General features: G+C 43.6%; 1 protein-coding gene across 10 annotated transcripts in view; it reads left to right on the top strand.

Annotated features, from left to right (window-relative positions):
- TBL1XR1 (TBL1X receptor 1) overlaps window positions 1-26,333 on the top strand; it is a 242,253-nt gene that overhangs the window by 192,653 nt on the left and 23,267 nt on the right. For all 10 annotated transcript variants that reach the window (XM_039355415.1, XM_039355405.1, XM_039355406.1 and 7 more), the window contains 2 exons: window positions 15,370-15,515; window positions 25,094-25,316. In XM_039355415.1, coding sequence (XP_039211349.1) covers window positions 15,370-15,515; window positions 25,094-25,316 — 369 coding nt within the window. The remainder of the gene's footprint in view (window positions 1-15,369; window positions 15,516-25,093; window positions 25,317-26,333) is intronic.

The following is a 26,333-nucleotide window of genomic DNA, read 5'->3' as shown; positions in this document are numbered from 1 at the left end:
GCTGTGAGCTGTTCAGAACCAGGCTGCCCAAAGCGCGGGCAAGCACATGCATGCACACCCCCACTTCCATGAGCAGCACGCAAGCACATGTGAGCGTGCTCCATTTGCATGAGCGGCAGCACACTGCCCACTGCTTGCACAAATGTAGCTGCGTGCACCCTTGACTGCCACTCATCAGAACCATCCCCTCTCCCCTGCCCCCCTGGTCCGGTCCACAAAGCCAATATTTTTGTGGCAGAAATACTGCAGTTGTAAATGCCCCAGTCATTAACCAAAACAGTGTTTGCTATGGGCACTGTTTTGCTGAAAATTGGATATAAATGCCGGGTTTTGGCAAAAGCTTCATAAAATAGAGAACCACAATGTCCTTGGAACATTGCAAATGACTGTAAATGTGGCCCGGTTACTGAGTATCCGAAGTGCAGTCATGTGACTGCAGGGCATGGGGGGGGCGATCATCAGAAATTTGAATCATGTCATAAGTACCCCCGGGAGGTTCATCATAACTTAAAATGGTCACTAACTTGACTGATCACCAATCCATTTTGTGTGTTCATTTTGTTTGTATACACAGAATTTGAGTATCTTGAAGGTCTTACAACGAATCCTAGTTTTGTGGGTTTTTACTTAAAAAATAGTATATAAAGTTGGCATGATGCCATATTTTATAAATATTACCACAAAATCCAGATTTAACAAAGAAACACCATAAGCTCGAAACTCCAAATTCTTCAGCTTCGAGAAACAGAACTGTTCCATGTATAGCTGTTAACAGATACTGAATAGAATGGAAGGCTTCCTAAATAAGCACAGATTTCTGGATGCTTTGGCACTTAACAAGTGGGATATTGCTTGGGGACTGAATATTTCTGGCTGTAATCTCAACCTTTCCATTTTGAGGTTGTGCTTCTTTTAAGCATAGATTTATGTGCCACTTCAGTAGGGGTTTAAAAGTAAATGAGAAAATGTACTGCATAATTGCAAGTCATAAACTTGTGATAAAAGATTATTTCTCGTTCAGCCTCCCCCCTTCAATTCCTACTCCACCACAAAACCTAGCATTCAAAACTTGAAAGATCGAGTTATACAGGTAGTCCTTGATTTTTGATCACAATAGAGCCCAATATTTTCTTTGCTAAGCAAGACAAGTGAATTCTTCAGTATGACGAGTGGAGAATCCACCAATGGGTTAACTTTGTCTTCTGCCCATAGACTAGTTGTCCAATTTTGCTCCGCCTCTCCTCCTGGGAGCTCCCTTCCCCAGTCTTGACTAGTCTTGAGCCCGTTTAGACTGAATTCTTGACTCCTGAAGTGATTCTTCTTTAAGGTCGTATATTTTTGATATTTTGGTCAATCTGTGTGTGTGTGGGGGAGGAACTACAAAAAATGAACAGCTGTTCGTTTGAGCCTTTTGTGTTGCCGGATTGCAGCTCAACCACGAGGCTGGCCTGAGCCCAGCCGATCACCAGACAAACAAGGAACCGGACACCATTTTCCGGTCACCAAGTGTGACCCTGAACAAAAGGAGAGACAATCTCCTCCCCCCAAAACCAATCATCCCACAGAGCTAGCCAGGATAGCCAAAGCAAATTCGGAATACATTAGCACAGCTGATCAGCGGGCAATTTAAACCTCCCACAGATCATACGGAAGCCGGCGAGCCACATGGGAACAATAGGGGGCTGGTGAGCTGCAGAGGAATATCACAGCTCTCCAAGACTCTTACCCTAAATTCAACTAAACCTCGAAGGCTCCTATTGTTTTCTATTGCCTGAAGTGGGGATTAACTGGTCGGCAGAGGACTTTTAAACTCCGCAGCTCCCTCACAGAGTTTCCCTGCATCTCCGTGACTCCCTTGCAATTTACGCTGACCGTATTCCACTGAATACAAGCGCAGTTGTTTTTGGGGGGCAGTCTCCAGGAAATTCAGCTGAGGGAGACACGAGAGAGACTTGGGTTCGACCAATAACAACCTCAACTCACCCAAGCTCAGTCCTTTTTCCTAGTCACATAGGAATAATAGTAATAATAGTAATAGTAATAATAATAATAATAATAATAATAATAATTTTAAAAAATAATATTAATAATAATAGTAATAATTGAAGAGCACAAGACATAGATCAGCTCACAATTACCCTGAACCAGACCAGAATTGAATTTTATTCTAGTTAAGAATGGCAGATACCAGCACAGTTCAAACAACGCAGAAACCTGCCACCACCAGCCCACCTGCTCATAAAAGACAGAGATCACCCAAGCAGGGGGTGGCTAGGAAGATCAAGGCCAAGGCAACATTGGCCAAAAAGCCTTCCAAAGCAGCGGATAGGGAGGCTAAGCGATGTCACCAGGCTCTAGAGTGACAATTCTCCAAAAAGCAGACAAAACTCCACTGAAGATGAATTAGAGCCACCCAATTACAGGGAGGAGGAAATTTTTGGTACAAGGAAGCCTAGCCAGGAACCTCTGGAAACAGAGGCTGATACAGAACAGGGGAACGGCTCTCCCCTAAGCGAGGGGCCTGGAGATCTGGGTTCAGAAGCAGGCACCAGTCGCTCAGATAATCATGGAGCAATGTCTTCAGAGCACCTTCAATCCCTGATATCTCAGGCTGTCACACAGGCCATGGCCTCCTCAAGACACCATTGTTCCAGAACAAGGTCTGTGGCCTCTAGGGGTGGCTCCCGCTTTTCTCAAGAGGAGGCCTCTGAGTACCAAGACTTTATTTCCTCCTTCATGTCCTCCAGAGGCAGGAGGTCTCCTGCGGAGGACCATGAGCTGACGGATCAGAGACTATCCAACGAAGAGGATGTATCTCCAGATCCTCCTCCGTTTGTAGGCCTCTTTAATCTGTCCTTATTCAAGATGCTGTTACATAAAGCCAGTGGCACTGCAAATATCGAGAGGCCCCGGATTCCGCAGAAAGAAACCTCTATCAATCCCTCAACTAGTAAGGTCACAAACAACGAAGTGTTTTCACAGCCTACCTATACCCAACACTTTGTCCCCTGTCCACCTATCTTCTTTGATTCTGTTCAGAACAACATGGGGGCACTGGGTTCCTTCCTCCCAATGAGGGGGGGGGGCAGACAAGAAAATATTCAACATAGATTCGGCACTATCAGAGATAATAGAAGTGCCAACAATAGATGAACCCATTGCAACCCTCTTTTCTCCACTCCCGATAGTCGGGGATGCAGCAGAGGCTCTGAAATCAGAAGACAAGAAAATGGACCTCATCTTCCGCAGGGCACACCTAGGCCTCGGCATGGGCAATCAAGGAAGGTATCACTACGTCCTTTTTTGCCAGGACATCTCTTCTTTGGCTGCGCCAACTCCAGTCGAGTATTCCCCCAGTGGAGGAAAAAATTCACCAGAATTTAAGGAGGTTAGTGGCAGCAGCGGAGCTCATATCGGATTCCTCCTTACATGCAACCAATTTCTCTGCCAGAGCAATAGCATACAACACTGGTGCACGCAAATTGCTGTGGCTCAAGCATTGGAGAGCGGACATGAAGGCTAAGTGGTGTTTAGCGGCGGCACCCTATAAGGGCGTCCGGCTCTTTGGCGAGACGCTTTACCCTTATCTAATTGAAAATAAGGACAAACGCAAGATCCTGGCTCACCTGATAAAGAGGATGGAGAGCTCCCTCCTATTCCCACAGACCGTCCTTCTGACCTGATGCAGGCACAGATCAGGGGGCCTTTTCCCGTCCCTATCAGCCCAGATCGAACCGTCAAGGTGAGAGAAACAATAACAGGGAGAGGTTCAGACAACAGGGCCAAGCAAGATGGCCCTTTCGAGGACCCGGGGGGCGTCCCTACCACAGATACAAGTGACGGCACGGAGGGTTCCCCCATTGGTGGCCGGCTAGCCCTTTTTGCTCACAAATGGCAAGCCACCACCACAGACCTCTGGGTCCTAAATACCATCAGATTTGGCCTGTCTCTAGAATTCCTCTCAACACCCCCGAACCGGTTCATTCTTTGCCCATCTCCAAAAGATCTGATCAAGAAGAACCTCACCATGGAGGCCATCCAACACCTCCTGGAAATTCAGGCTATAGAACTGGTAGAAAGAGATCAGTGGGGACAAGGATTCTATTCCATCCTATTCATAGTCCCAAAGAATTGGGGGGGGGGGTGGAGAGCAATACTAGACCTAAAGAGTCTGAACAGACACCTGGAGTACAAAAAATTCAAAATGCAAACCCTTCGCTCGATATTAGCAAGCATCAGGAAGGGGGACCTTCTGACATACATAGATCTGACGGAGGCCTACCTTCACATTCCCATACTTCCGGACCACCGGAGGTTCTTCATGTTCTACCACACAGGTCAACACTTCCAATACAGGGCCCTACCTTTTGGACTTTCTTCAGCTCCCAGGCTGTTCACAAAGGTACTGGCAACAATCGCTGTGCACTTGAGAACAATTCCGGTGCGCATCCAATGCTATCTGGACGACATTCTCCTCCAATCCTCATCGGTCCAGACAGCATAGTCAGACCTGGCACTGACTCTGAAAACCCTTCAAGACCACGGGTTTTCAGTAAAATTTCAGAAGAGCCAGACCGTTCCCTCAAACCGTCTTCTTCATCTGGGAGCGGTCATAGACACACAGAAATGCACGGTCCATCTCTCAGGACCGTCAACGCAGCATTCGAACCCTGGTCAGGCTCATCCGAAGGAAGCTATCCTCAACACTGGCTACACTCTCGCAGTTGTTAGGAAAGATGGTGTCATGCCTCGCATTCGTACCTTGGGCAAGGCTACACTCCAGAGAGCTCCAGTGGTTCCTACTTCCATTTCAAAGAGTGGGGATAGGCTCCTCAAACCGAAGAGTGAAAGTGCTATCAAAGGTCCTAAGGTCTCTCCAGTGGTGGTCCTCTCCAGCGATGGGGAAGGGACACTTGTTCAGTGAAGCCAATCTTACAATGGATGCCAGCCTATTTGGCTGGGGAGCGCAATCACAGCTAGCACAGGGTCAATGGTCAAAGAAAGATCTAAAGCACAACATAAACTGGCTAGAATTCAGAGCCATACACCTGGCCCTCTGTCACTTCCGCAGCGCAGTGGCGCATCGACATGTGCTCATAATCATGGACAACGTGGCGGCCAAAATGCATGTCAACCGACAAGGAGACACGCGATCCAGGGCCCTCATGAACGAAGCACAAGCGCTGGGAACCTGGGCAGAAAACAACCTAACCTCCATCAAGGCCGAGCACATCTCAGGAGAAGCCAATCGCCAGGCAGACTTCCTGAGCAGGACAACGATATACCACTCAGAGTGGAGCCTGCACCCTGCTCTCTTCAGAGTGGCAGCAGAGAGATTCGGCCATCCAGTGTTGGACCTGTTTGCCAGTCCAAAGAATACTCAGCTTCCGAGGTTCTTCTCTCGTTTTCCGACACCAGGAGCAGAGAGAGCGGATACACTCCGAGGCCACTGGCCAAAAGGACTGCTGTATGCATTCCCACCTCTTCCTCTGTTACAACCAACCATCAGAAAGATATTGCAGGAACAGGGGGAGGTGATACTCATTGCACCGCACTGGCCAAGACGGCCGTGGTTTGCCGATCTCGTAAACCTATCTACATCTCCACCGTGGAGGATTCCACACGACCAAATTTCCCTCAGCTAGGGGTCCCTGCTACATCCAGACCCACAGTGGCTCCAATTGACCGCCTGGTGCTTGAGCGGAGCCTCCTAGTTTCTCACAAAGAGTCATTAGGACTCTCCAGGCCTCTAGAAGGCCTACAACTAACAGGATGTATGATTCCACTTGGAAAAATTATTGCGGTTGGTGCAACAGGCAACAACTAGACCCATGCAACATCTCTATCCCAGATATCTTAGACTACCTAGCGGAAGGTCTGGATAGGGGGTTAGCACCCAATACAATTCGTAGACAAGTGGCTGCCCTATCAACCATTCTTACCTACGGCAACTCCGAAACTCTAGCCAGACACCCAGTGGTGCAATCCTTTGTAAAGGGCGCATCTAACAGTAGACCACCTGTGGTACACAGATACCCCTCCTGGGATCTACCTAAGGTCCTACAGGCCATAACTTTATCTCCATTTGAGCCTGTCAGGACTGCGACCTACAGTACCTGACCCTTAAGGTTGCCTTCTTAGTCGCTATTACCTCAGCAAGACGCATCTCAGAACTAGCAGCCCTGTCGGTGAGGGAGGACCTTTGTACCTTCCACACAGACAGGATGGTGTTATGCTTGGAACCCTCCTTCGTACCAAAGGTCAATTCCCTATTCCACAGAATACAGGAGGTGGTGCTACCAAACTTTTGCCCCGAACCGTCCCATGAACTGGAGCACAAGTGGCACACCTTAGACATTTGCAGAGTTTTAAAACAGTTCATCAAGCGAACGGCACCCTTCCGTAAATCGGAAGCACTGTTTGTCTCCTTCCATTCTCACACAAGAGGTCGGAGGGTCACTGCATCCACAATCAGTAGATGGATTAGAAGGTGTATAGCGGAGGCATACAGGGGACAGTCCTTGACGGTCCCCAGACAAATCACTGCACACTCCATGCACAGTGCTGCAACCTCAGCATGGGCAACTCAGGCTTCGATTGAAGAAATATGTAGAGCGGCGACGTGGACGTCGCCTTCCCCTTTTATAAGACATTACAAATTAGACAGATTCCCATCTGCAGAGGACTCCTTTGGCAGGAGGGTACTCCAGTGCATAGTATCAGAGAGTGGGACACAGGCCCAGATGGCATCCCACCCACAAGGACAGTGAGGCTTTGGTATGTCCCATTAGTGGATTCTCCACTCATCATACTGGAGAAGGGGCATTGATCTTACCTGAACGCCTTTTCTCAGCATGACGATGGAGAATCCACTCCCACCCTTGAGGCCAGTCAGGTCCTGTGAAGGGAGAGGATGGAGGAGTCAACACAAGAAAACATAGCCAAACAGCTTTCGCCTTGTCGAGACGGAAGGGAGGTCCCAGGAGGCGAGGCGGAGCAAAATTGGACAACTAGTCTATGGGCAGAAGACGAAGTTAACCCATTGGTGGATTCTATATTGTCATGCTGAGAAAAGGCGTTCAGGTAAGACCAACGCCCCTTTTGCTCCATTTTATGACCTTTCTTGCCACAGTTGTTAAGTTTAGTAACACAGTTGTTAAGTCAATCTGGATTCCCCATTGTCTTTGTCAGAACGCAACTGGGAAAGTTACAAAGTTACATCACCCAGGGAAACTCTAACCATCATAAATACATGCCTGTTGCCAAGCATCCAAATTTTGATCACATGACCATGGGGATGCTACAGTGGTTGTAGGTGTGAAAAATGGTCACAAGTGACTTTTTTCAATGCCATTGTAACTTCAGTCACTAAACAAATGGTTGTAAGTTGAAGACTACCTTCATTCCCCCCCCCCAGTAAATTTAAGATGGGGCAAAAGCAATTCTACCTCTTTATTTCCACCATCATAATATATATGTCGCCTTTTTATTCAAAATCAGCTTCTTATCTGCATTGTCTCATCAAGATCTAGACCAGGTATATCAAACAGCCAGCCTACGGGCCGGAGACGTCATTCCCAAACTGCGCCCACCCCATTGCTGGCAATGAGGAAAAAGTCACGATACGTTGTGCAACATCACGTGATGTCGTGAGTTTGACATGCCTGATCTAGACCATGCAGTTAGCATATTTATGAAATAAACCACCTTCTATTTTCTGCTGTTTACGTGCAACATTCCAGTATCTCATTTTCTACAAGATCCCAGTAGGGGACATTTTGAAAGTTCTAATTACGTATGAATGGCTTAAGTCGAATCTCTTCTTCATGACGGATTTAACTTTTTCAGGGCAAAGCAAATAAATGCATTTAGATCCATTAATCCTAATTTTCCTACTTTGCAAAATGTTAATTATGCAGTTCTTGAACGGGCGTGCAGAAACAATGCATGCCTAGTGATGGCATGCATACACAATTAAAATGTTTTATCGTGGTTAATCCCTCCTTGTATAGGCATATTCTCCCTTGTCCAATACAATTTAACAAACAAATGAAGACAGAAAAAAAAATAATTAGCAAATACATCTCAATGCCTCACCCTTGTTTTAGGATTGGTATATTTAGCCAGTGTTTACAAAAGAAACAGGTTGTTTCCAAAAGTAGGGATTAAATATAAACACTAAGAACAGTGCTTTTAATACTGCCTTCAGTTAAGCAATTTAAGAATAAACTATTAGCAAATTCTACAATAAAAAAAATAAAATCAGCAGTACATTGATAATGCAGATGGGAACAATATATTCGAATAACTCCCTTATACAGAAAAGCCAGCACTGATCCATCTTTAATGCTTACTTTCTCACATTCTGAAAATGAAGAAATTTTAAGCATAAACCCCATCCTATAGCTTGCTGTTATTCATTTATTTGTGGTGAGCTTTAGCTTGTTATTTAATAAGGTGTGGAGCTATAGAAAGTCCTCGACTTACAGTGACTGTTCAAAGTGAAAACGGCACTGAAAAAAGTGACTTATGATTGTTCTTCACACTTGCAACCATTGCAGCAGCATCCTTGCGGTCATGTGATTAAAATTCAGATGCTTGGCAACTGACAAGTATTTATGACGGTTGCAGTGTCCCTGGGTCATGTGACCACCTTTTGTAACCTTTTGAAGAAGCAAAGTCAAAGGGGAAGCCAGATTCACTTAACATCTATGCAGGGTGGATAATAATCAATGATTTTTTAAAATCAATCAATCAATCAATCAAATAAATAAATAAAATATTTTTTTATTTAAATCAGATTTTTTTATTTTTATCAAATTTATTATAACAAAATGATTTTGCAGTAAAAATCTATCTAAATATAGTTTTCTATTTAAGATACATTAATTTAGTTTATTCAGCATGAAATGGAGCTTAGTTATGTAGCATGAGGCTGTATATTCTGCAATATTTACATTTTTGGTAAACTCATTCAGTGAACCCAAGCTTTGCAAACTGAGATAACATGCACTGCATTGATGCATTCACACAATTTCACAGTAACCATAAGATAAATCATAAAACACAAGTTCAGGAATATTCTTTTGCAAATCTATATACACTACAAACTGTATGATTGTTTGAAGAAAAATGCATCTGTGCCAGGCTCTAAGTGTTTTAATTAAATAAAGGAATTTGAGTAGTTCTCCAACTATCGTGTTTCCTTGAAAGTAAGACCCGGTCTTATATTATTTTTCCCTCTGAAAGAGGCATTAGGTCTTATTTTGGGGGGATGTCTTATATTTTTTGTGATACCTGCCTTGCATCGCGGTGGCGGCACCAACAACCCTGTTCAGCAGGCACCCACATGGCTGTCAGCCCACTTCTGCTTTGGCTGTTCACGGCATGAGGCCGTGCAGCACATCGTGCTACTGCCACAACAAGGCAAGGCAAGTGGGGGAGGGGGTGGAGCTGCCCCACATGCCCCTCACCGGCTTACTTCAGAGCCCCACCAGCTCCTCTCTCTTCCTGAAAGCATTTCTTCACTAACCTGCTTTCCAGCTCTGGCGTGTTTGTCTCCTGCTGCAGGGAAACGGAGTTTGTGGGACTAAAAAAACTTCAGTCAGACCTTCCAACTTCTTGTGAGATTTTTTTTTTTTTCACAAGAAGTTGGAAGGTCTGGCTGAAGTTTTTTTAGTTCCACAAAATCCGTTTCCCTGCAGCAGGAGAGAAATGTGCCAGAGCTGGAAAGCAGGTTAGTGAAGCAATGCTTTCAGGAAGAGAGAGGAGCTGGGCGATGGTGTGCCAAACTCTACAGCAGTGCCGGGAGGAGAAGCAGCAGGAAATGGGCTGCCATTTCCAGAATGGATAAGAGAGATGCAGAGTGATGCAGGGTGACAAGCAAGCGCTCTTCTCTGCTCTGTATCGCTGTGCAGATCCTCTCCCCTCCCTGTTCTCCGTTTTCTCCAGTAGTGGCAACGGAGGGCGGGCAGAGGGAGACGGCAAGGGAGGCTTGCGCTGCCCGGTCATGTGCAAGCCACGGGAGAGTTGGTGGAGTAGGAGGTAGTGGCTGCCACCGGGCAGATGATCTGTTGGGTGAAGCGCAAAGAAAGCCCCTCCAGCCATGCACAGTGGCAGCAGAACCTTTCGCCGTCGTTCTCCCTTGCTTCCAAAACGGCAGAGGGGGATCAGGCCTATCCAACCCATTCTCCGTGGCACGGTAATCTGGCTTGGGAGGTGACTGAAAGGGAAGGTGGCTGAGCAAGGAATGGTCTGGCTATGGGGTGTCCTGAAGTAAACGGGTGCACAGTGTGTGGGGCAGCTCCACTCTCTCCCCCACCTGCTTGTCTCATTGTGGCGGTAGAGGCACAATACACACTCTCCTGCCCCATTGCGGCAGCAAGGTGGGACAGAGTGGCCAGGATCCTAACTAGGGCTTATTTTGGGGGTAGGGCTCATATTAGGCGCACCCCCAAAAATCAGGGTAGGTCTTATTTGCGGATTAGGTCTAATTTTCGGGAAAACACAGTATGTGTGATTTACCTATCAAAATAGGTTCTGATATTGCTGTTTTACTAACTGGATAGCTTATTATTCTAAATAGGAAACCTTCATTTTGTTTGCAAATAATAATGTTAAAGATTCTAATTACCAGCAAGAATGAGTCATTACATTTAAAGAGCACCTGTTATTTCAGGTGCCCATCACATCCCTCACCTTGTTGTGTCACTGCCGCATTACCAGCTGTCCCATTAAAGTGAATGGGACTGTCGATAAGTCAATGAGCCGAGGTGGCGCAGCAGTTAGGGTGCAGTACTGCAGGCCACTTTAGCTGACTGTGTTCAGCAGGTCAGCGGTTCAAATCTCACCGGCTCAAGGTTGACTCAGCCTTCCATCCTTCTGGGGTAGGTAAAATGAGGACCCAGATTGTTGGGGGCAATGTAAATATATACATACACATTGCTTACTGGTGTACACCGCTTAGAGAGTGCTTGCACTTAAAGCGGTATATAAGTCTCATAAATAATAATAACAACAACAACAACAACAACAACAACAACAGCGTGTCAGAGGAGGAGCCGCTGCGGGACAGAGATGGCAGTTGCTCTTTAAAAATTACGATTTAAATCGAGTTGATTTAAATCAAGCCTTTTTTTACTAGTGATTTAAATAGTGATTTAACTCATGATTTAAATTGAGTTGATTTAAATCAAATCCACCCTGCATCTATGTTACTAACTTAACAACTGCAGTGATTCACTGAACAACCACAGCAAAAATGTCATTAAAATGGGGCAAAAAGTCAATTAACTTTCTTGCTTAACAATGGAAATTTTGGGTTCAATTGTGATCATAACTCGAGGATAACCTGTAATAAAAGCTCCATTTACATAGGTGATACTGGTTTATCAGCCTCAGCACCTCGCACCAATGTAAATTAATTCTGTTTTGATAGGACATTTTGGGCATGTGATTCCTTTCCATAACTATCTCGACAGAGGGAATAGGTCTCAACTGTGAGGATTAGGGTTCTAATAGCAATCTAATAGCATCATTGAGTCTTGATAGGCCCGTGTATAATAAATAGCCTTTTTGTGAAATAGGATGAGATTTGTTTTATAAGGAATGCCAGTTCTATTTAAAGGCTTACTTGATCTGCTGTATCTTTCTTCCTTTGCTGTTGCTCCATGCCAATATCCCAACACATCTGCGAGCTTTCTTTAAGTACAGCAGCTAGCTAAATAGAAACAGTTGGATTAGTTTTTCTTCTCTAGTGAGGGAGAGAAATGGGGATTGTGCAGAAGAGATCACTCATCTGAGAAAGGCTTTCTCAATCAAACTATTCAAGCAGTTTGTGCCTGTGATGATGACTTGGAAGCTTCATCTATTGCAGAATGCAGGTGTTGGATTGTAAACTGGTCCAGATTCAATAGCAGTGGTGCTATAAACTGTAAAGGGTGTTCAATATTTGAAGCAGCACTTCTTTCCTGAATAAAGCTGCCTGAGAATTAAGATTTTATAAGGGTATGCTTCAGTGCCTCACCATTCAAAACTCAACAATATGTGGAGGTGTAAACACTGTATCAGTCAAGTAGAAAATGTTCCCCTCTCTCTTGCTTTTAGCATCAAGTGTTGAACTAACTCTTCCCTCTAGATTTAATCATAGTAATATAATGGTTGGGTCATCAGACTAGAAACTTGTAGTTTGTGAGTTCCAAATCTTTTCCTTAGACATGATCCCAGCTAGGTGACCTTGAGCCAGTCATTCTCTCTTGGCAATCTTGTCAAGAAATTTGCAGGGTCTGGTCCAGCCAATTTTGTCAGGAGACAACACTGATTTGAAGGCATCAAAAACAATCTCATACATAATTTTTTGAAAAGCTTTGAGATTTTTTCCTGGGATCCTTCGATGCATGATGGATTGTTGACATTTTAAATACAGGTAATCCTCGAATTATGAGTGTAATGGAGCCTGCCCATTCCTTTCGTAAATTGAAAACTCGTAGAGTGAATCTCTTTCGAGATATGAGATCACTCCCTTTTTCGTTAAAACGCACGTGGCTCATTAAGCAAAGATGAGGTATCTCAGGGTGGGGAAGGCCATGTAGGGCCTAGTGCTGGAACAGGCCCTCAAGGCCTCCCTGACCCACTAAGGTACCACATACTTCCTCATCCCTTCCTGCCGATCAGGCCTGAAAAAGGTGTGCGGAGCCCAGATCGAGCCTTGGGGGGGGGGGTGGAAAGCTTCCCCTGGCCTCAATTCTAGGCCATAGCGCCCTGGAAAAGGTGCAGGAGAACGGATCGGGCCACAGGGAGGGGGTGCAGAAGTGTTCCCTGGCCACAAATTTGGGCGGCAGAGGCCTGGAAAAGGCCTCCACAGCTTGGATCATGGTGGGGGGGGACATGGAAGCTTCCAAGGGTCTGATCCAAGACTCGGAGGGGTTTTCCTAGCTGTTTGTGCCAGGAATGGCGTTTGGGGGAGGGTTCTGCATGCCTCCGAGGTTTGGATAAGGCCCTTGGAAGCTCCGTTCTGGGTGGCAGCAGCTTGGAACAGTCCTCCGAGGGCTGGATACAGCCTCTGGAGGCATGCAGAAGTCCCCCCCCCCCAACTTTGGTTCCTGGCGTAAATGGTTAGGAAAACATCTCTTAGGCTTGGATCAGGCCCTTGGAAGTTTTGTTCTGGGTGGAAGCAGCAGCTTGGAGCAGTCCTCCGAAGGCTGGATCCAGCCTCTGGAGGCATACAGAAGCCTCCCCTGGCCTCTGTTCCAGGCTGCTTGGAGGAAGGCTCCGGGGACAATGGGGTCACTTCCCCCCCCCCCATGGGCTGGACTTGGATGCGAGGGGCCTGGCCTCCCTCAGTTGAAGGCTTCAGGATTGCTGTCAGGCAGAAAGGAGTTGGGGGCAGGAGCAGGAGACACGCACCTTTCTCATAGAGAATGGAAGTTTCTGAAGTCTATGATTTGGCGCAACTTCAAATACTCGCGCAAGATCATGGATTCCAGAAACTTTCATTCTCGTTGCAAAAAACATTTCCAAGCCAATTTTCCTCTTCTTCAAAGGGAAAGAAACCGCGGCAGAGAGGATTTTTGTAAGGTAAGTGAGTCCGGTGCGGCAGGAAGGGAGGGGGAAGCAGTTGTGAGGAGTGTGTGGGGGAATGGAGTGAATGTTGCAGTGCCACTGAAGTTGCTCGTGCTGCAATATTCGTAACTTTGAGACTTGCTCGTAAGCACTAGGGGGACTCATCATGTAACTTTGAACAACTGTTAAGTGAACGCTCGTAACTCGGGGATTACCTGTAGTAAATTTTTGGCTGTGACACTGGAGAAGCCAATTTCTTTTCATGTCAGTAGCATTTTTCAGGTGTATTATGAGGAACCTCATGCCTCATTTCCAAACTACTGGATGTGAACTTATATAGGAGGTTTTTGTTTGATTGAAAATTTCAATGACAATCCAATAATCCATTGTGACGGCTGAATATTGAGTGATTATATCTTAAATGTCCTTCACTGTGACCCAATTTTGACCCATTTAAAATGTTGGTGGATTGGTTAATATTAACTAATGTTAAATATGCCTCTTTATTGTTCTGTTTTAAAGCAGAACTTTTTAAACACATGTGTTATTCTTTTCAACATTATGGAAAAAACTCAATATATGTCAGTTGACATTGACTTGATACATAATCAGTCAAACTTTTTTTTTTGCTTCTTATACTACATTCTGGTTTCTATTGTTTTTAATTGCTTGATGATATTTGATATATTCTTGATTTATTTTTCTTGTTCTTTGTTGGGCTTGTTTGTTGGCCTGAAATATATAATTTGATACATACAAGAATTAGCCAATGACGAATTAAAATGGTAGTATAATACTGAATCAAGGTATTTGTTGTCTGGAGATTGATCTAACTTGATGTTTCTAAAGAAAGACAGCAAAATAGGTGTTTGGTAAACATGATTTTGCAGGAGATAGGGGCAATCAGAATTCTTTGGCTATCCTTTAACTCATATTGAACATTTAGGAAGAATGGCAATAACATGAAGTTACTAGGTGGTTATTATTAAAAGTTTATTTGGGGATAATTCTATTTTGGGATTGTCAGAAAGCCCTGGTTTCTCTCCAAAAGGAATCAGAAAAGGAAATAGAAAGATTTAAATTAAGTTTGAATTCACTGAATTCCTTGAATGTACAGATAGTCCTCGACTTACAATATTTCACTTAATGACAGTTCAAAGTTACAGCAGCACTGAAAAAAAGTGACTTATGACCTTTTTCACACATACGATTATTGCAGCCTCCCCATTATGATCAAAATTCAGATGCTTGCCAACTAACTCATATTTATGACGGTTACAGTGTCCTGGGATCATGCGGTCACCTTTTGCAATCTTTGGACAAGCAAAGTCAATGGGGAAGGCAGATTCACTTAAGAACTGTCTCGCTTAGCAACAGAAATTTGGGACCCAATCGTGGTCGTAACTCAAGGGCTACCTTTATTTCTTAAAATGGCACCCAAAGTATCCCTTTCCTGTTGCTAATCCAGAAACTGGTCACAGGAGTGGAGTAACACTTTAGGGCAGAGGTAGGCAACCTTGGTTCTTTTATGACTTGTGGACTTCAACTCCCAGAATTCCTGAGTCAGCATAGTTGCCAACATAGCTGACTCAGGAATTCTGGGAGTTGAAGTCCACGAGTCATAAAAGAGCCAAGGTTGCCTACCCCTGCTTTAGGGGATAGAGTAAGAAAGATACATCCTGGAGACTTAGGGCACTCAAATCTTCCTCCATGTGGCTCTGCGGAGGAAGCCGCAGCTGCTGTTGGTGACTTGACAACGTGCTCTTTCTGGAAATGAAAACATCTCTGTAATTTCTTTCTTGCTCCTAGGGTTTTCTCATTCAGCATTTACCTTTGGTATCGAGAGCCATATCAGCCAGTCCAACATCAACGGTGCTCTGGTGCCCCCAGCTGCTTTGATTTCAATAATTCAAAAAGGCCTGCAATATGTGGAGGCAGAAGTCAGTATTAACGAGGTAAGAAGACATGTCCTCATCTACAGAAGCATTGGGATGTTTTTCTTGCAATATTCTGGTCTATCTGTCTCTTCCTTCTCCCCCTCCTCCTTAGCGTTCCTTATCCTGTCTTGTCTGTGGACTCCTACTTTTGTGTTAGATACCTTCTTCCTTATATGTCTCCTTTGATGCATTCTTGTTAAATAAGACTGAAGCATTTCAAACATATATATTTATTTGGGTTCAGTTCAGGTCAATTATTCTTTGTAATGTTTTGGCTTTGTAATGTTTTGGTTTACAGGGCTTACACTCTGGTGTACACTTACCAAATGTCTTGTTCTCTGCTTAATAGCATTGGTTATACACTTAACAAACATTAAGGCTCTAAAAATTCAAAGATTTTTCAGTAGTTAGGAAGACGAAGTACACTTTAATAGTGTGTCTCGTGAAAAGAAGAAATATATATTTTTTACATATTTTAAAATATTTTTAAAAATTCTGAGAATACACTGCCATTATTATTATTAATACTAATTAATAATACTAATAATACTATTACTACTTTTATTGCAACCAAAAGCCACAGGGGCTGAACTGTGACATCATTGGTTGGTTTTGGTAAAGTTCAGGAGTGTCCTTGGGTTTTGTAGTATTTTTGGGTTTAAAATACTGCACTAAGTTAAAGATTGCCACCTCTTTCATACTTAATTCCCAGGCAGAAATGGTAGTGTATGGCAACAACTTTTCAGCATCACATTTTGAGGGGCTTGTTGATGTTATTGTCCTTCTCTTTGACTTTTATCATCAAACATGGAATTGTTTTTTTTTTAAATCAATAATATTCATTAATGGATTGCCCATAATGGTATAGGGCAGGGGCAGGCAACCTTAGCTCTTTTATGACTCGTGGACTTCAATTCCCAGAATTCCTGAGCCAGCCATAAAAGAGCCAAGGTTGCCTACCCCTGGTATAGGGTCTCCTGCTTGGATAGGGAGTTGGAATAGTAGACCTTCAAGATCCTTTACAATTCTGGTATTCTGTTATTCTAAATTCCCATTTCCTGTCAGATGATGTGAGAATCTTAACTTGACACAGTGAAGTTGCTGCTTTGGGTCCCAAAGTCTTTATCAAGTTCCTTAATGCTACGTGGTTCTTTATGCTGTCCCTGTATCACCTAAGAATCCTTTTTGATACCTCAGTTGTGGTTGAGGATTTTTCTATCACCTTTGATTATACGTCTACTTTCTCCTTTGAGAAACTCTTCACAGCTTTCATAATTGGAGGGCGGAATGAATCCATGCTGAGTCTGAGACAGAGCAGAGCAAATAATAAAGATAAATTAGGGACAATTCCATCGAAGGGAATTCCCTGTATCTGTAAAAATTAACACAGGTAGTCCTTGACTTACGACCACAAATGAGCCCAAAATTTCCATTGCTAAGCTGTTAAGTAAGTGTCGCCCCATTTTATGATTTCTTTGCTGCACTTGTTTAGCGAATCACTACAGTTGTTAAGTGATTCATGTGGTCATTAAGTGAATCTGACTTTCTCCCATTGGCTTTGATTGTCCGAAGTCTGCTGAGAAGGTTACAAACAATGCTGACATGACTCCAAGACAGTGCAGCTGTCACAAGTACATGCCAGTTACCAAGCTCCCGAGGTTTGATCACGTGACCATGGGGGATGCTGCAACAGTTGTAAAACTTTTTCAATGCCATTGTAACTTCAAATGGTCACTAAACAAATGGTTGTAAATTGAGAACTACGTGTGAAAATAGAAATTCTTTCCTGAAACCCCCTTTAACGTGGACTTTCAGTTTGCACCCACTGCAATTATAAAAGAATATATTATATCAACATGTTTAGTCCCTGTGGACTGCATGTTTTTTATGTTTGTTTTATCATACAGAATAAAAATACAGAACAGTAAAACAAAATGTGACAAAACAAAAACATACATTCAACCCTAACCACAACAAAAAAGAAAAAAAAATAGTGTACCAGAAAGGAGGAAAAAGTGGTCAATTAAATTTAACATTTAACATGTAGGTTCCACCTTGGGTACGTGCTGGAAGGAAAGAAAAAAAGCAATAAATTCTCTTCCCTAACTGGTTAAGCTAAACGTTACACTAATCTTCAAATCCTTCTGTTAACCTTCTGTTGTTATATTTAGCATGTAGAAAGTCTACAAACTCTTATATAGCAGCCTAGTCCATTATCTCTAATCAGAGTGGTTAGTTTCGCCATCTCTGCTAATTCAGTCAATTTCAAAATCCATTCTTCAACAGTCAGCATCTCAATATGGACTGCATATTGAGTTGTGTGTTTAAGCCTTGGTTTCCCGGAAGCCACTGTGTATTCTAGCTAAAAAGCCTGAGTGAATTTGATGTGATTCATTATTGGGACATTAGCTCCTGAAGCAGTGATTCATCAACCTTGTACGGCTGCATGACTTTGTGGGTATTAACAAAAGTTGCAACTTGTAATACTAGTTAAAAGAAGAAATGCTAAACTTCCATGCTTCTACTGTGAAAACATAAAGATCCTGCAAGATTTGGCTTCTTCCTGAGATTCACAATCAGGTGAAAAACATGGGCAATTAATTAGCTAGTAATATACTTGGAACATTTTACATCTGGTCTGTTGAAACACAGTGATAGCTAGTCAGTCTTCAAACACCATCTGTCAGCACACCAGAAATGTATCTTTATCTGTAGCAATACCTGTTCTCTTGAATGAGATGTCCCCATGATTCACCCCCCCCCCCAGTGTGCTGTTATTTCCAAGGGCTTTGAAGACCTAGGTCTTTATCCAGACCTTTAGCAAAGGTGGCGGAAGCCCCCTTTAGACACTCTGGATTGTTCTCCTTGGTCCCTTCCAGTTTTTTCATCTTATATTTATGTTAATATCTTATTGTTTTCTTTTTTTTACTGTTTTATACAATTTGTAACACACACACACCCCAAGCACTGGGAGTCACATGGACTATATTTAATGAGTTGTTGCTGCTGATATTAAAGGGCTCAGCAGCTGGATTTTCTAAATATGACTTGTCCAGATATCATGATCAGTCAAAGAACTCTATTGAGCAACCGGATTTTGTCCTTAATTACTTGCATGCTACACAACATATTCCTTCTGGTTTTTTGGCTTAGCTTTTTTTGCTAGGTCAGCAAAGCTTTTCTCTGGGTCTTCTCAGTTTGAATTAGAACATACTGATTTGAAGTACTTTTAATCAGATTTTTATCTGATTTTTAATTACTCTCCTTAGTTGCCTTCATTGCCCTCTGGACAGTAAAATGGGATTATTGTAATCTCTTCACAACAATGTGAAAGCACAGTTGCCAGTTTGTTAGCTGGTGTTGGCCTTCATGTTCTTTTGAGTTTGTACCAAGAATATAGTGTCGGCATAGTATATGCAGATTCAAGCACTGTGGCTTTTCGTGATTGACAATTTTTTTTAAGTGCCATCCAAGATTTTTTGATATGGTACTTGGCTGGGATCATGACAGCCAATTTATGCCAAAACCTTTGTCAACGCTGCAAATATTATATATTCTTGCTTTGACAATATGCAGAACTGTCTGGTATTTTTGAGGTTAATACAGAGCAGAAGGGGGTGGAGGCAAAGTCAGGGGGAAAGAAAGAAGAAGGAAACCTTTGACTCTCACACTAATTGGATAATGTGAGATATGACAGCTAATTTAGGGAGGGAACATGCTGATAATTTAACTGCTCAGAGGAAGAGAACTCAGATCTTAGCATAAAACTTCGTTATGCCTGTGCCGACATTTTGAAGCAATAAAAGACTTTTAGAGAAATCAATGCCTGGAAGTTCTTTGAAGTGTTTCATTAGCTGGAACCATAACAACATGCTAAGATCTCAATCCTTTTCAAACGACCAGGGGGTCCCAGGCCCCATCCACTTCCTCTAGGCTTGAGAGGAGCTGGTAAAAATTCGGGGAAGATATCATTATGGAGAAAGAAAGATTGCCTGAGGCCAGCCCCCTGGCTGCAACAGTTTCCCCAGGGGGGGAAGCGTCAGCCGGCAAGCCGGGGGAGAGAGAAATCTGGCAGATTTCCCAGCTGAGAGCAAAGACTTCAAAAGCAGAACGGAGAGATACCAAAGTTGTGGGTGAGTCATTAGAAAGATTTCAAGACTCAGAGATGAAACCCAGAAATCAATTCCTACAGAGGGAAGCCTACCGCCCTTACATTGCAGATGTTCCTACCAGGGACTCCAGCCCTGAAGAGAGTGAGAATCCCAGTCTGAGTCCTCTGCAGCAATGGGGAGATTGGGTTCCCCAGCAGGTGGCTGATCCATGTCCTCTGAACTTGCCACAGCTAATAGAGGCCTTGCAATGCCTTGGGGTGGTACAGAAGCCAGGATATCAGCAGCTGGTGGGAGAACAGCCACAGCAAGGAGATTGGCCACAGCCCCCAAATATGCAACCCTTGGGCATAAATCTGCAGCTAGAATGGGGCCAACAGCAACTGGAGGCACCACATCAACTTCAGAGGGCCCAGCAGCCGTTGGATCAGCAGGCAGGATGGGACCAACAGCAACTGGGGGCACCATGTCAACAGCAGAGAGCCCAGCAGCAGTTGGATCAGCCGGCAGGATGGGGGCCACAGCAGCCTGTGTTCGCACCACCCCTCAAAGCAACCTTCGATGGGGACCCAGAGAAGCTGATTTTTTTCCTCAACCAAGTGCGTTTTCACTTGAATCGCTGGGCCTATCTTTACCCGGAACCAGGGGCCATGGTCGATGTCATTGCGTCCAACCTAGAGGGAGAAGCATCTGAATGGCTGAACAATTTATATAGCGAGCAAGCTCCCAAATTGGAAGATCCCCAACTCTTTCTCTTAAGTCTGAGAGAACGATTTGAGGACCCATCCATTGGCCTCAAAGCAGCAGGACAAATTCACAAAATAAAACAAGCCGGGAGGCCTGCCCTGGAATACGTGCGATAATTCCACAAGATAGCAGGTCGAATAGAGGGGTGGCCTGAGCAGTCCCTCATCCATTACTTCATCAAGGGATTAGACAATCACCTCTCTCAGGCCTGCATCTATCGAGAAGTACCTGATAGGTTACAGGAGTGGTACCAGACAGCCGTGAAGGTAGATGTTAAGCTCTCTCGCTATAAGAAGCCTCCCCCACATGAACCCGAGCAGCAACCAGAGGTACCCAGACAGCAATCACCCCCACAAAAGCCTTCAACTACTGCAAGGGCTGAGAGACCCAGGCCACCTACACGCCGTTCCTTCAAGTGTTTCCACTGTGGACGAGGACATCGAGCAGCCACCTGTCCAGTGCCCTACTGCCGACTGCAGAGTAGACCAGAACCAGCAATGCAAAAGAAACCTGCTCGGTGGCTAACGAGAGAAAAATCCAACCGACTCACGCAGGAACCTGTCGCCCAGGTTACAGCCCCCACACAGGAGGACGCCGGGACTCCAGGTGGACCCGCCCCTGCTCTACCCTTCTTTGACAGCGACGATGAAGGAGAGAACGACCCGATGGTGAGTCGACAAATCCCGCCTTTTTCACTGGCCGCCAAACTTATAATCCCTAAGTCTGGGGCACAAATGGACTTGAACGTACTAATTGATTCGGGATGCACCCGCTGCATTATTAGTCTGGCGTTTGCCATGAAAATGGGCATACGGGCAAAACAGCTTTCCAAACCGGTGAGGTTTGAGCAAGCCGATGGCTCCCTGATGGGAGGGACTCTTGTCACACAATTAACCGAGCCTTTACGCCTAGAAATAGGTGCACACTGGGAGTTTATTCACTTCGTGGTGGCTCCAAAAATGACTGAGGCGGTGATCCTAGGACTAGCCTGGTTAGACAAATGGAAGCCGTTTATCTGGTGGGAGAAAGGAATGAGAACTGTGAGACTACCTATAGGGCCTTTCCCTATGGTAAGGATCATCAACCCAGTCACAGTAGAACTAAAACTCCCTAGACTTTTAGGGAAAATTCACCGAGTTTTCCATTGTAGCTTGTTGAAGCCTTATCGGGGCTCCACTTTAAGACCTCCTCTGAAGAAGGCGCCTGGGCCCCTCGTAGTCGCGGGACAGACCCACTATGAAGTAAAACATATTCTTGACTCAAGAATTTTTAAAGGGAAATTGCAGTACCTAATACAATGGAAGGGATACCCGTTGTCTGAAACAACCTGGGTGAAATCGAGTGAAGTGAAAGCTGACAGATTGGTCAAAAGGTTTCATGTGAAACACCCCAACAAACCGAAAGATAACCCTTAACATATGCTTTTGTTTACTTTACAGGATCTGTCCTTTTTGTAAGGGGGGCCGGATGTCAACACTGCAAATATTGTATATTCTTGCTTTGACAATACGCAGAACTGTCTGGTATTTTTGAGGTTAATACAGAGCAGAAGGGGGAGGGGGCAAAACCAGGGGGAAAGAAAGAGGAAGGAAACCTTTGACCTTCACACTAATTGGACAGCTAATTTAGGGAGGGAACATGCTGATAATTTAACTGCTCAGAGGAAGAGAACTCAGATCTTAGCATAAAACTTTCGTTATGCCTGTGCCGACATTTTGAAGCAATAAAAGACTTTTAGAGAAATCAATGCCTGGAAGTTCTTTGAAGTGTTTCATTAGCCGGAACCATAACAACCTTTCAACTTTGATTTTCAGATCTTGACACTTTGTGATCTTCTCCAGTTCTTTGTCTTCTAGTCTACCATCTCCTGGTCTTGCCCATCAAATATCCGCACCTTCTTCTTTTCAACCATGGTTAAATCTGTTGTCTTATGTGCCAAGACTTTATCCGTTTGTATTCAGAAATCCCATTACTATTATTATAGTTGGTAACACTGTTCACCAGATGTTTCAATTGGATTTGGCATTTTTATCCATCTGTTTAGTCCTTCCCAAGGACCTGGGTGTGTGTCTGTGTGTGAAATTTAAATTCGTTGGCGTTAGAGATATCCCCACAGGATGTAAAAACTGTTCCGAGTAAAACCGCCTTTTGCTGTTGACTGGTGGTGATTCTGTCAGTGCTGATGATGTTTAGGTGGTGTTCCAGATGTTTTGGGATTGCACCCAAGGCACCTATCACTATTGGTACTATCTTTGCTTATTATTGTTGTTGTTATCGTCACCAGCTTATTTAAAAACACTTGCTTTTCTAAATAAGTGAACAGATGCCATCTAGTGGTATTGCCAATGCCATGTTGCCAACCTTTATCCTAGAGGTAAGGACTGTAGCTTATTGATTTATATTGACTTTTCCCCATGTCTAAGAAGTGACAAGCAGAGGTTTTGTCACTGCCTCATCTTTAAAAATGGATGAACTCTTCAGCATTTGTATCCAGTACAAAGGAAATCTCTGTTTTTAATTACTGGCAGGATCCAGAAATAAGTCCAGTGCTTGAAAGCCACTGAGAAATAGTCAATTTGAAGGCTTCCACTGGTCTGGGAATAGTACTGAGCTGAACCCATTATTGTAGGGCATGTGCTTGTGAGGGCACCTTGAATAGTCAGAGTTTGATCCTCACACTCCAGTGACCTTATTGGCTGCCAGTCCCCAAAGGCCTCTTTGGATGGGTTATGGAAATGGTTCAGTTTAAGGTAAATCATTATTTTTTAGGCTGAGCTGCTCTTGCCAGCCAGAAACAACAACACAACAAGACAGGAGAAAGAATAAGAAGGTGCTTATTTAAAAGAGAGCTAAATCCTGGTCTGTATTCCTTGCAAAACAGGCACGTAAAAAGCGATAGTTGGCAAATAAACAAAAATAAAACAGAAATAACTCCACTTGAACTTTTAATTACAGCTTTTTTGCCAAAAGGAGTAGCGGAGTGCAGGTAGTCTTTGACCTAATGACTGGTCACTTACATTACAACAGACTTGGAAAATAAACTTATTTACAACCTGTCCTCAAAGTGATCACATGATCAGATTTGGGACATTTAACAACTGGGTCTTATTTATGACCAGCTGCAGCATCCCACGGTCATATGATCACATTTTGTGGGATTTTTTTGCTGTTTTCTGGCAACCCCTCACTACTTATCAGATACATTGGATTCAGATTCACACCCACAGGATTTGCTTAATGACCATAGTGATAACAACCACCGTAAATATGGTCATAAAATCAAGTCTGGTGGTGACTCAATTTACACAACCGTAACTATTTGTGACTAAAACAGAGCTCGGTTGTGGTTGTGAAGTCAGGACTACCTGTATTATTACAGGTGACATGATTTCATATCAAAATAGCAGTATATTGGGGTGAAACTCAGTGACTAATACATCTGCTTCCCACATGGAAGATGTGAGACTCCCTAGTAAAACCACGAATAGCCACTGTTGGTCAGTATAAACAACCAGACTACTGATTGTCTGGGACGCTACACATCCTCTTTACGACCAGATTCATTCACAGTTATGTTCCATACAGTATTAACCTTGTGAACTCTAAAGCTTCCTCTTTCCACTATGTATTCAAGATGGACAGTGATTAATATCTATGTTATTTATATGTAGGGGTGTAGGCAGTAGTGGGATTCAGCCAGTTTGCACCAGTTCAGTAGGCTTCGGAAGTGGCGTCTACGCACTTCCGGTGGGCCATTCTGGTCCTGGGAGCCTCCCTGGCTCAAAACGGACTTCCGGAAGTGTCATCCATGCAGAGAACTGGTTGTTCAGGTATTTGAATCCCACCACTGGGTGTAGGTTTATACATATGTTGTATATAGCATGTTTAAATATGTGTTATGTATGTATACACTTTTGAGAACAAGCAACAAAATTTCATTTATAATGTGTGCCAATGTGCCCACGGTAAAAAAAATGACAATAAAAGTTATCTATTATCTATCTATAGCACTGTTTCTCAACCTTGACAATTTTAAGGCATGTGGACTTCAACTCCCAGAATTCCACAGCCAGCATTGCTGGCTGTGGAATTCTGGGAGTTGAAGTCCACATGCCTTAAAATTGTCAAGGTTGAGAAACACTGATCTATAGAGTATATGGTAACTTCCTACTAAATTTTCAATTAGCTGGCTATAACTATAACTTCTTCACTTCTTAGAAAGAGAATTACAGTTGCATTAAGGGTCAGTAAGACTTCTTTTACACTGTGAGGGAAGATACATGTCTGTTGTTTGTAGATGGTGTTGCCTTCATACATCTGCGAATTTTAATATTCTGGCTAGGGGGTGCTCAAACAGTGAAGCACAGAACAGGAAGTCAGATCAACCAATCTTCATGAAAAGCATGTTCTTCCACAGAACACACCCTTGGTATTTGGGAAGTGTTTTCCTCAGCCATCTGCAATCTGCACTTATCCATCAACTCCTTTGTAGCATAAATATTCTTTGACAACTACAGGCAGTTTTGGACAACTCTAAATCAGCCTTAATACCTAACTTGTATCAGTTTCGGTAAACAGGATTAATCAAAACTCTGGATAATTAATTCACTTCATCATGTTATGGGGTTTATGTCCTGTTTTCTAACTTCTGTTGCAGATTTTCCCTATCACTAATGAAATATTTCCCGCCCCTTCTCCTCTTCCACTCATCTCTTGTCTTCTATCCCTGTATTTTTTTAGGATGGTACTTTGTTTGATGGCCGGCCGATAGAGTCTCTCTCGCTGATAGATGCCGTGATGCCCGATGTGGTACAAACAAGGCAGCAGGCGTACAGAGACAAGCTTGCTCAGCAGCAGGCAGCCGCAGCCGCAGCCGCAGCGGCTTCAACAAATCAACAAGGATCTACAAAAAATGGTGAAAATACTGCAAATGGAGAGGAGAATGGCGCCCACACTATAGCAAGTGAGTGGAGCTGCAATTAATAAATTGCAAATGGGTTGATAGACAGGCTGGGTATGTTCTTCTGTATTTGAAAACTCAGTTGTCCCACTTTCCACATACAAAAAACACTCAAAACATTTAAACATTTTTAATTTTTTAAAAAATGGGGGAATATAGCGTGTGGTATTTTAAGCATTTCAACCTTCAAGTCAGATGGATGAGAAAATAAATTTAAGAAAAGCCAGAATCAGGGGAAAAACATCCCATCTTACATAGGTATTATTGGGGATTGGTTTTGCAACGTAGAGGTGTTTTTTTTTTTAAGCCACCATTGCTCCCCAGCTGACAGGGGAATTCTGGGAGATGAAGTCCACATCTCCTAAGTTGCCTACCTCTAGAAACACTGATCTAAGGAGTTTGTGGAGAGCGAGCCCCCCCGCTGGCGAAACAGGCAAATGCTAGAGGCCCTCTGTCTTCCTCGAAGTGAATATATCCATCTGCTCTATTCAATGCCAGTTGTGCAGGAATAGCTAATTCAGTCTCTTTTCACACTCCCAAGCACATGTATATATGTACGTGAGCACACAAAGTCCTCTTGTCTCCTAGGACTACTGTTCCACCCAGGAGTAGAAGGATCCTCTTAAATTAGTTTGCCAGGGATCAAAGGCTATGCTTAGCATGGCTCTCATTTCATGGAAAATACACTACGTGATCATTTTCAACTTCTGCTCTTGTAATCCAAACATAACCTTTTAGCATTTTAATTTTTTTTAAAAAAAGATTTTGATGCTAGCTCACAATAAAACTGTTTTTGGTAAATCATCTGGTCTTGTTTACTGAGAAATATGTGCTTAATATGTCTTTCTTGCCAAACAAACATATTACTGAATCATAGCCACTGATAGGCGATGTAGTCACAGTATTCAACTCAAGTTAGATGAATGTGATAAAACTACCAACAAGCTAATTTTTGAGAGCCAAGAAGCTTTACATAAAACAGATTTATTTTGGGAAACAACCATCGACCAGTTAATATTC

The sequence above is a fragment of the Crotalus tigris genome, unplaced genomic scaffold (genome assembly GCF_016545835.1).
Source record: "Crotalus tigris isolate CLP2741 ecotype Arizona unplaced genomic scaffold, ASM1654583v1 scf7180000018690.2240587, whole genome shotgun sequence".
Classification (NCBI taxonomy): Eukaryota; Metazoa; Chordata; class Lepidosauria; order Squamata; family Viperidae; genus Crotalus; species Crotalus tigris.
This window is presented reverse-complemented; position numbering and strand designations above follow the sequence as displayed.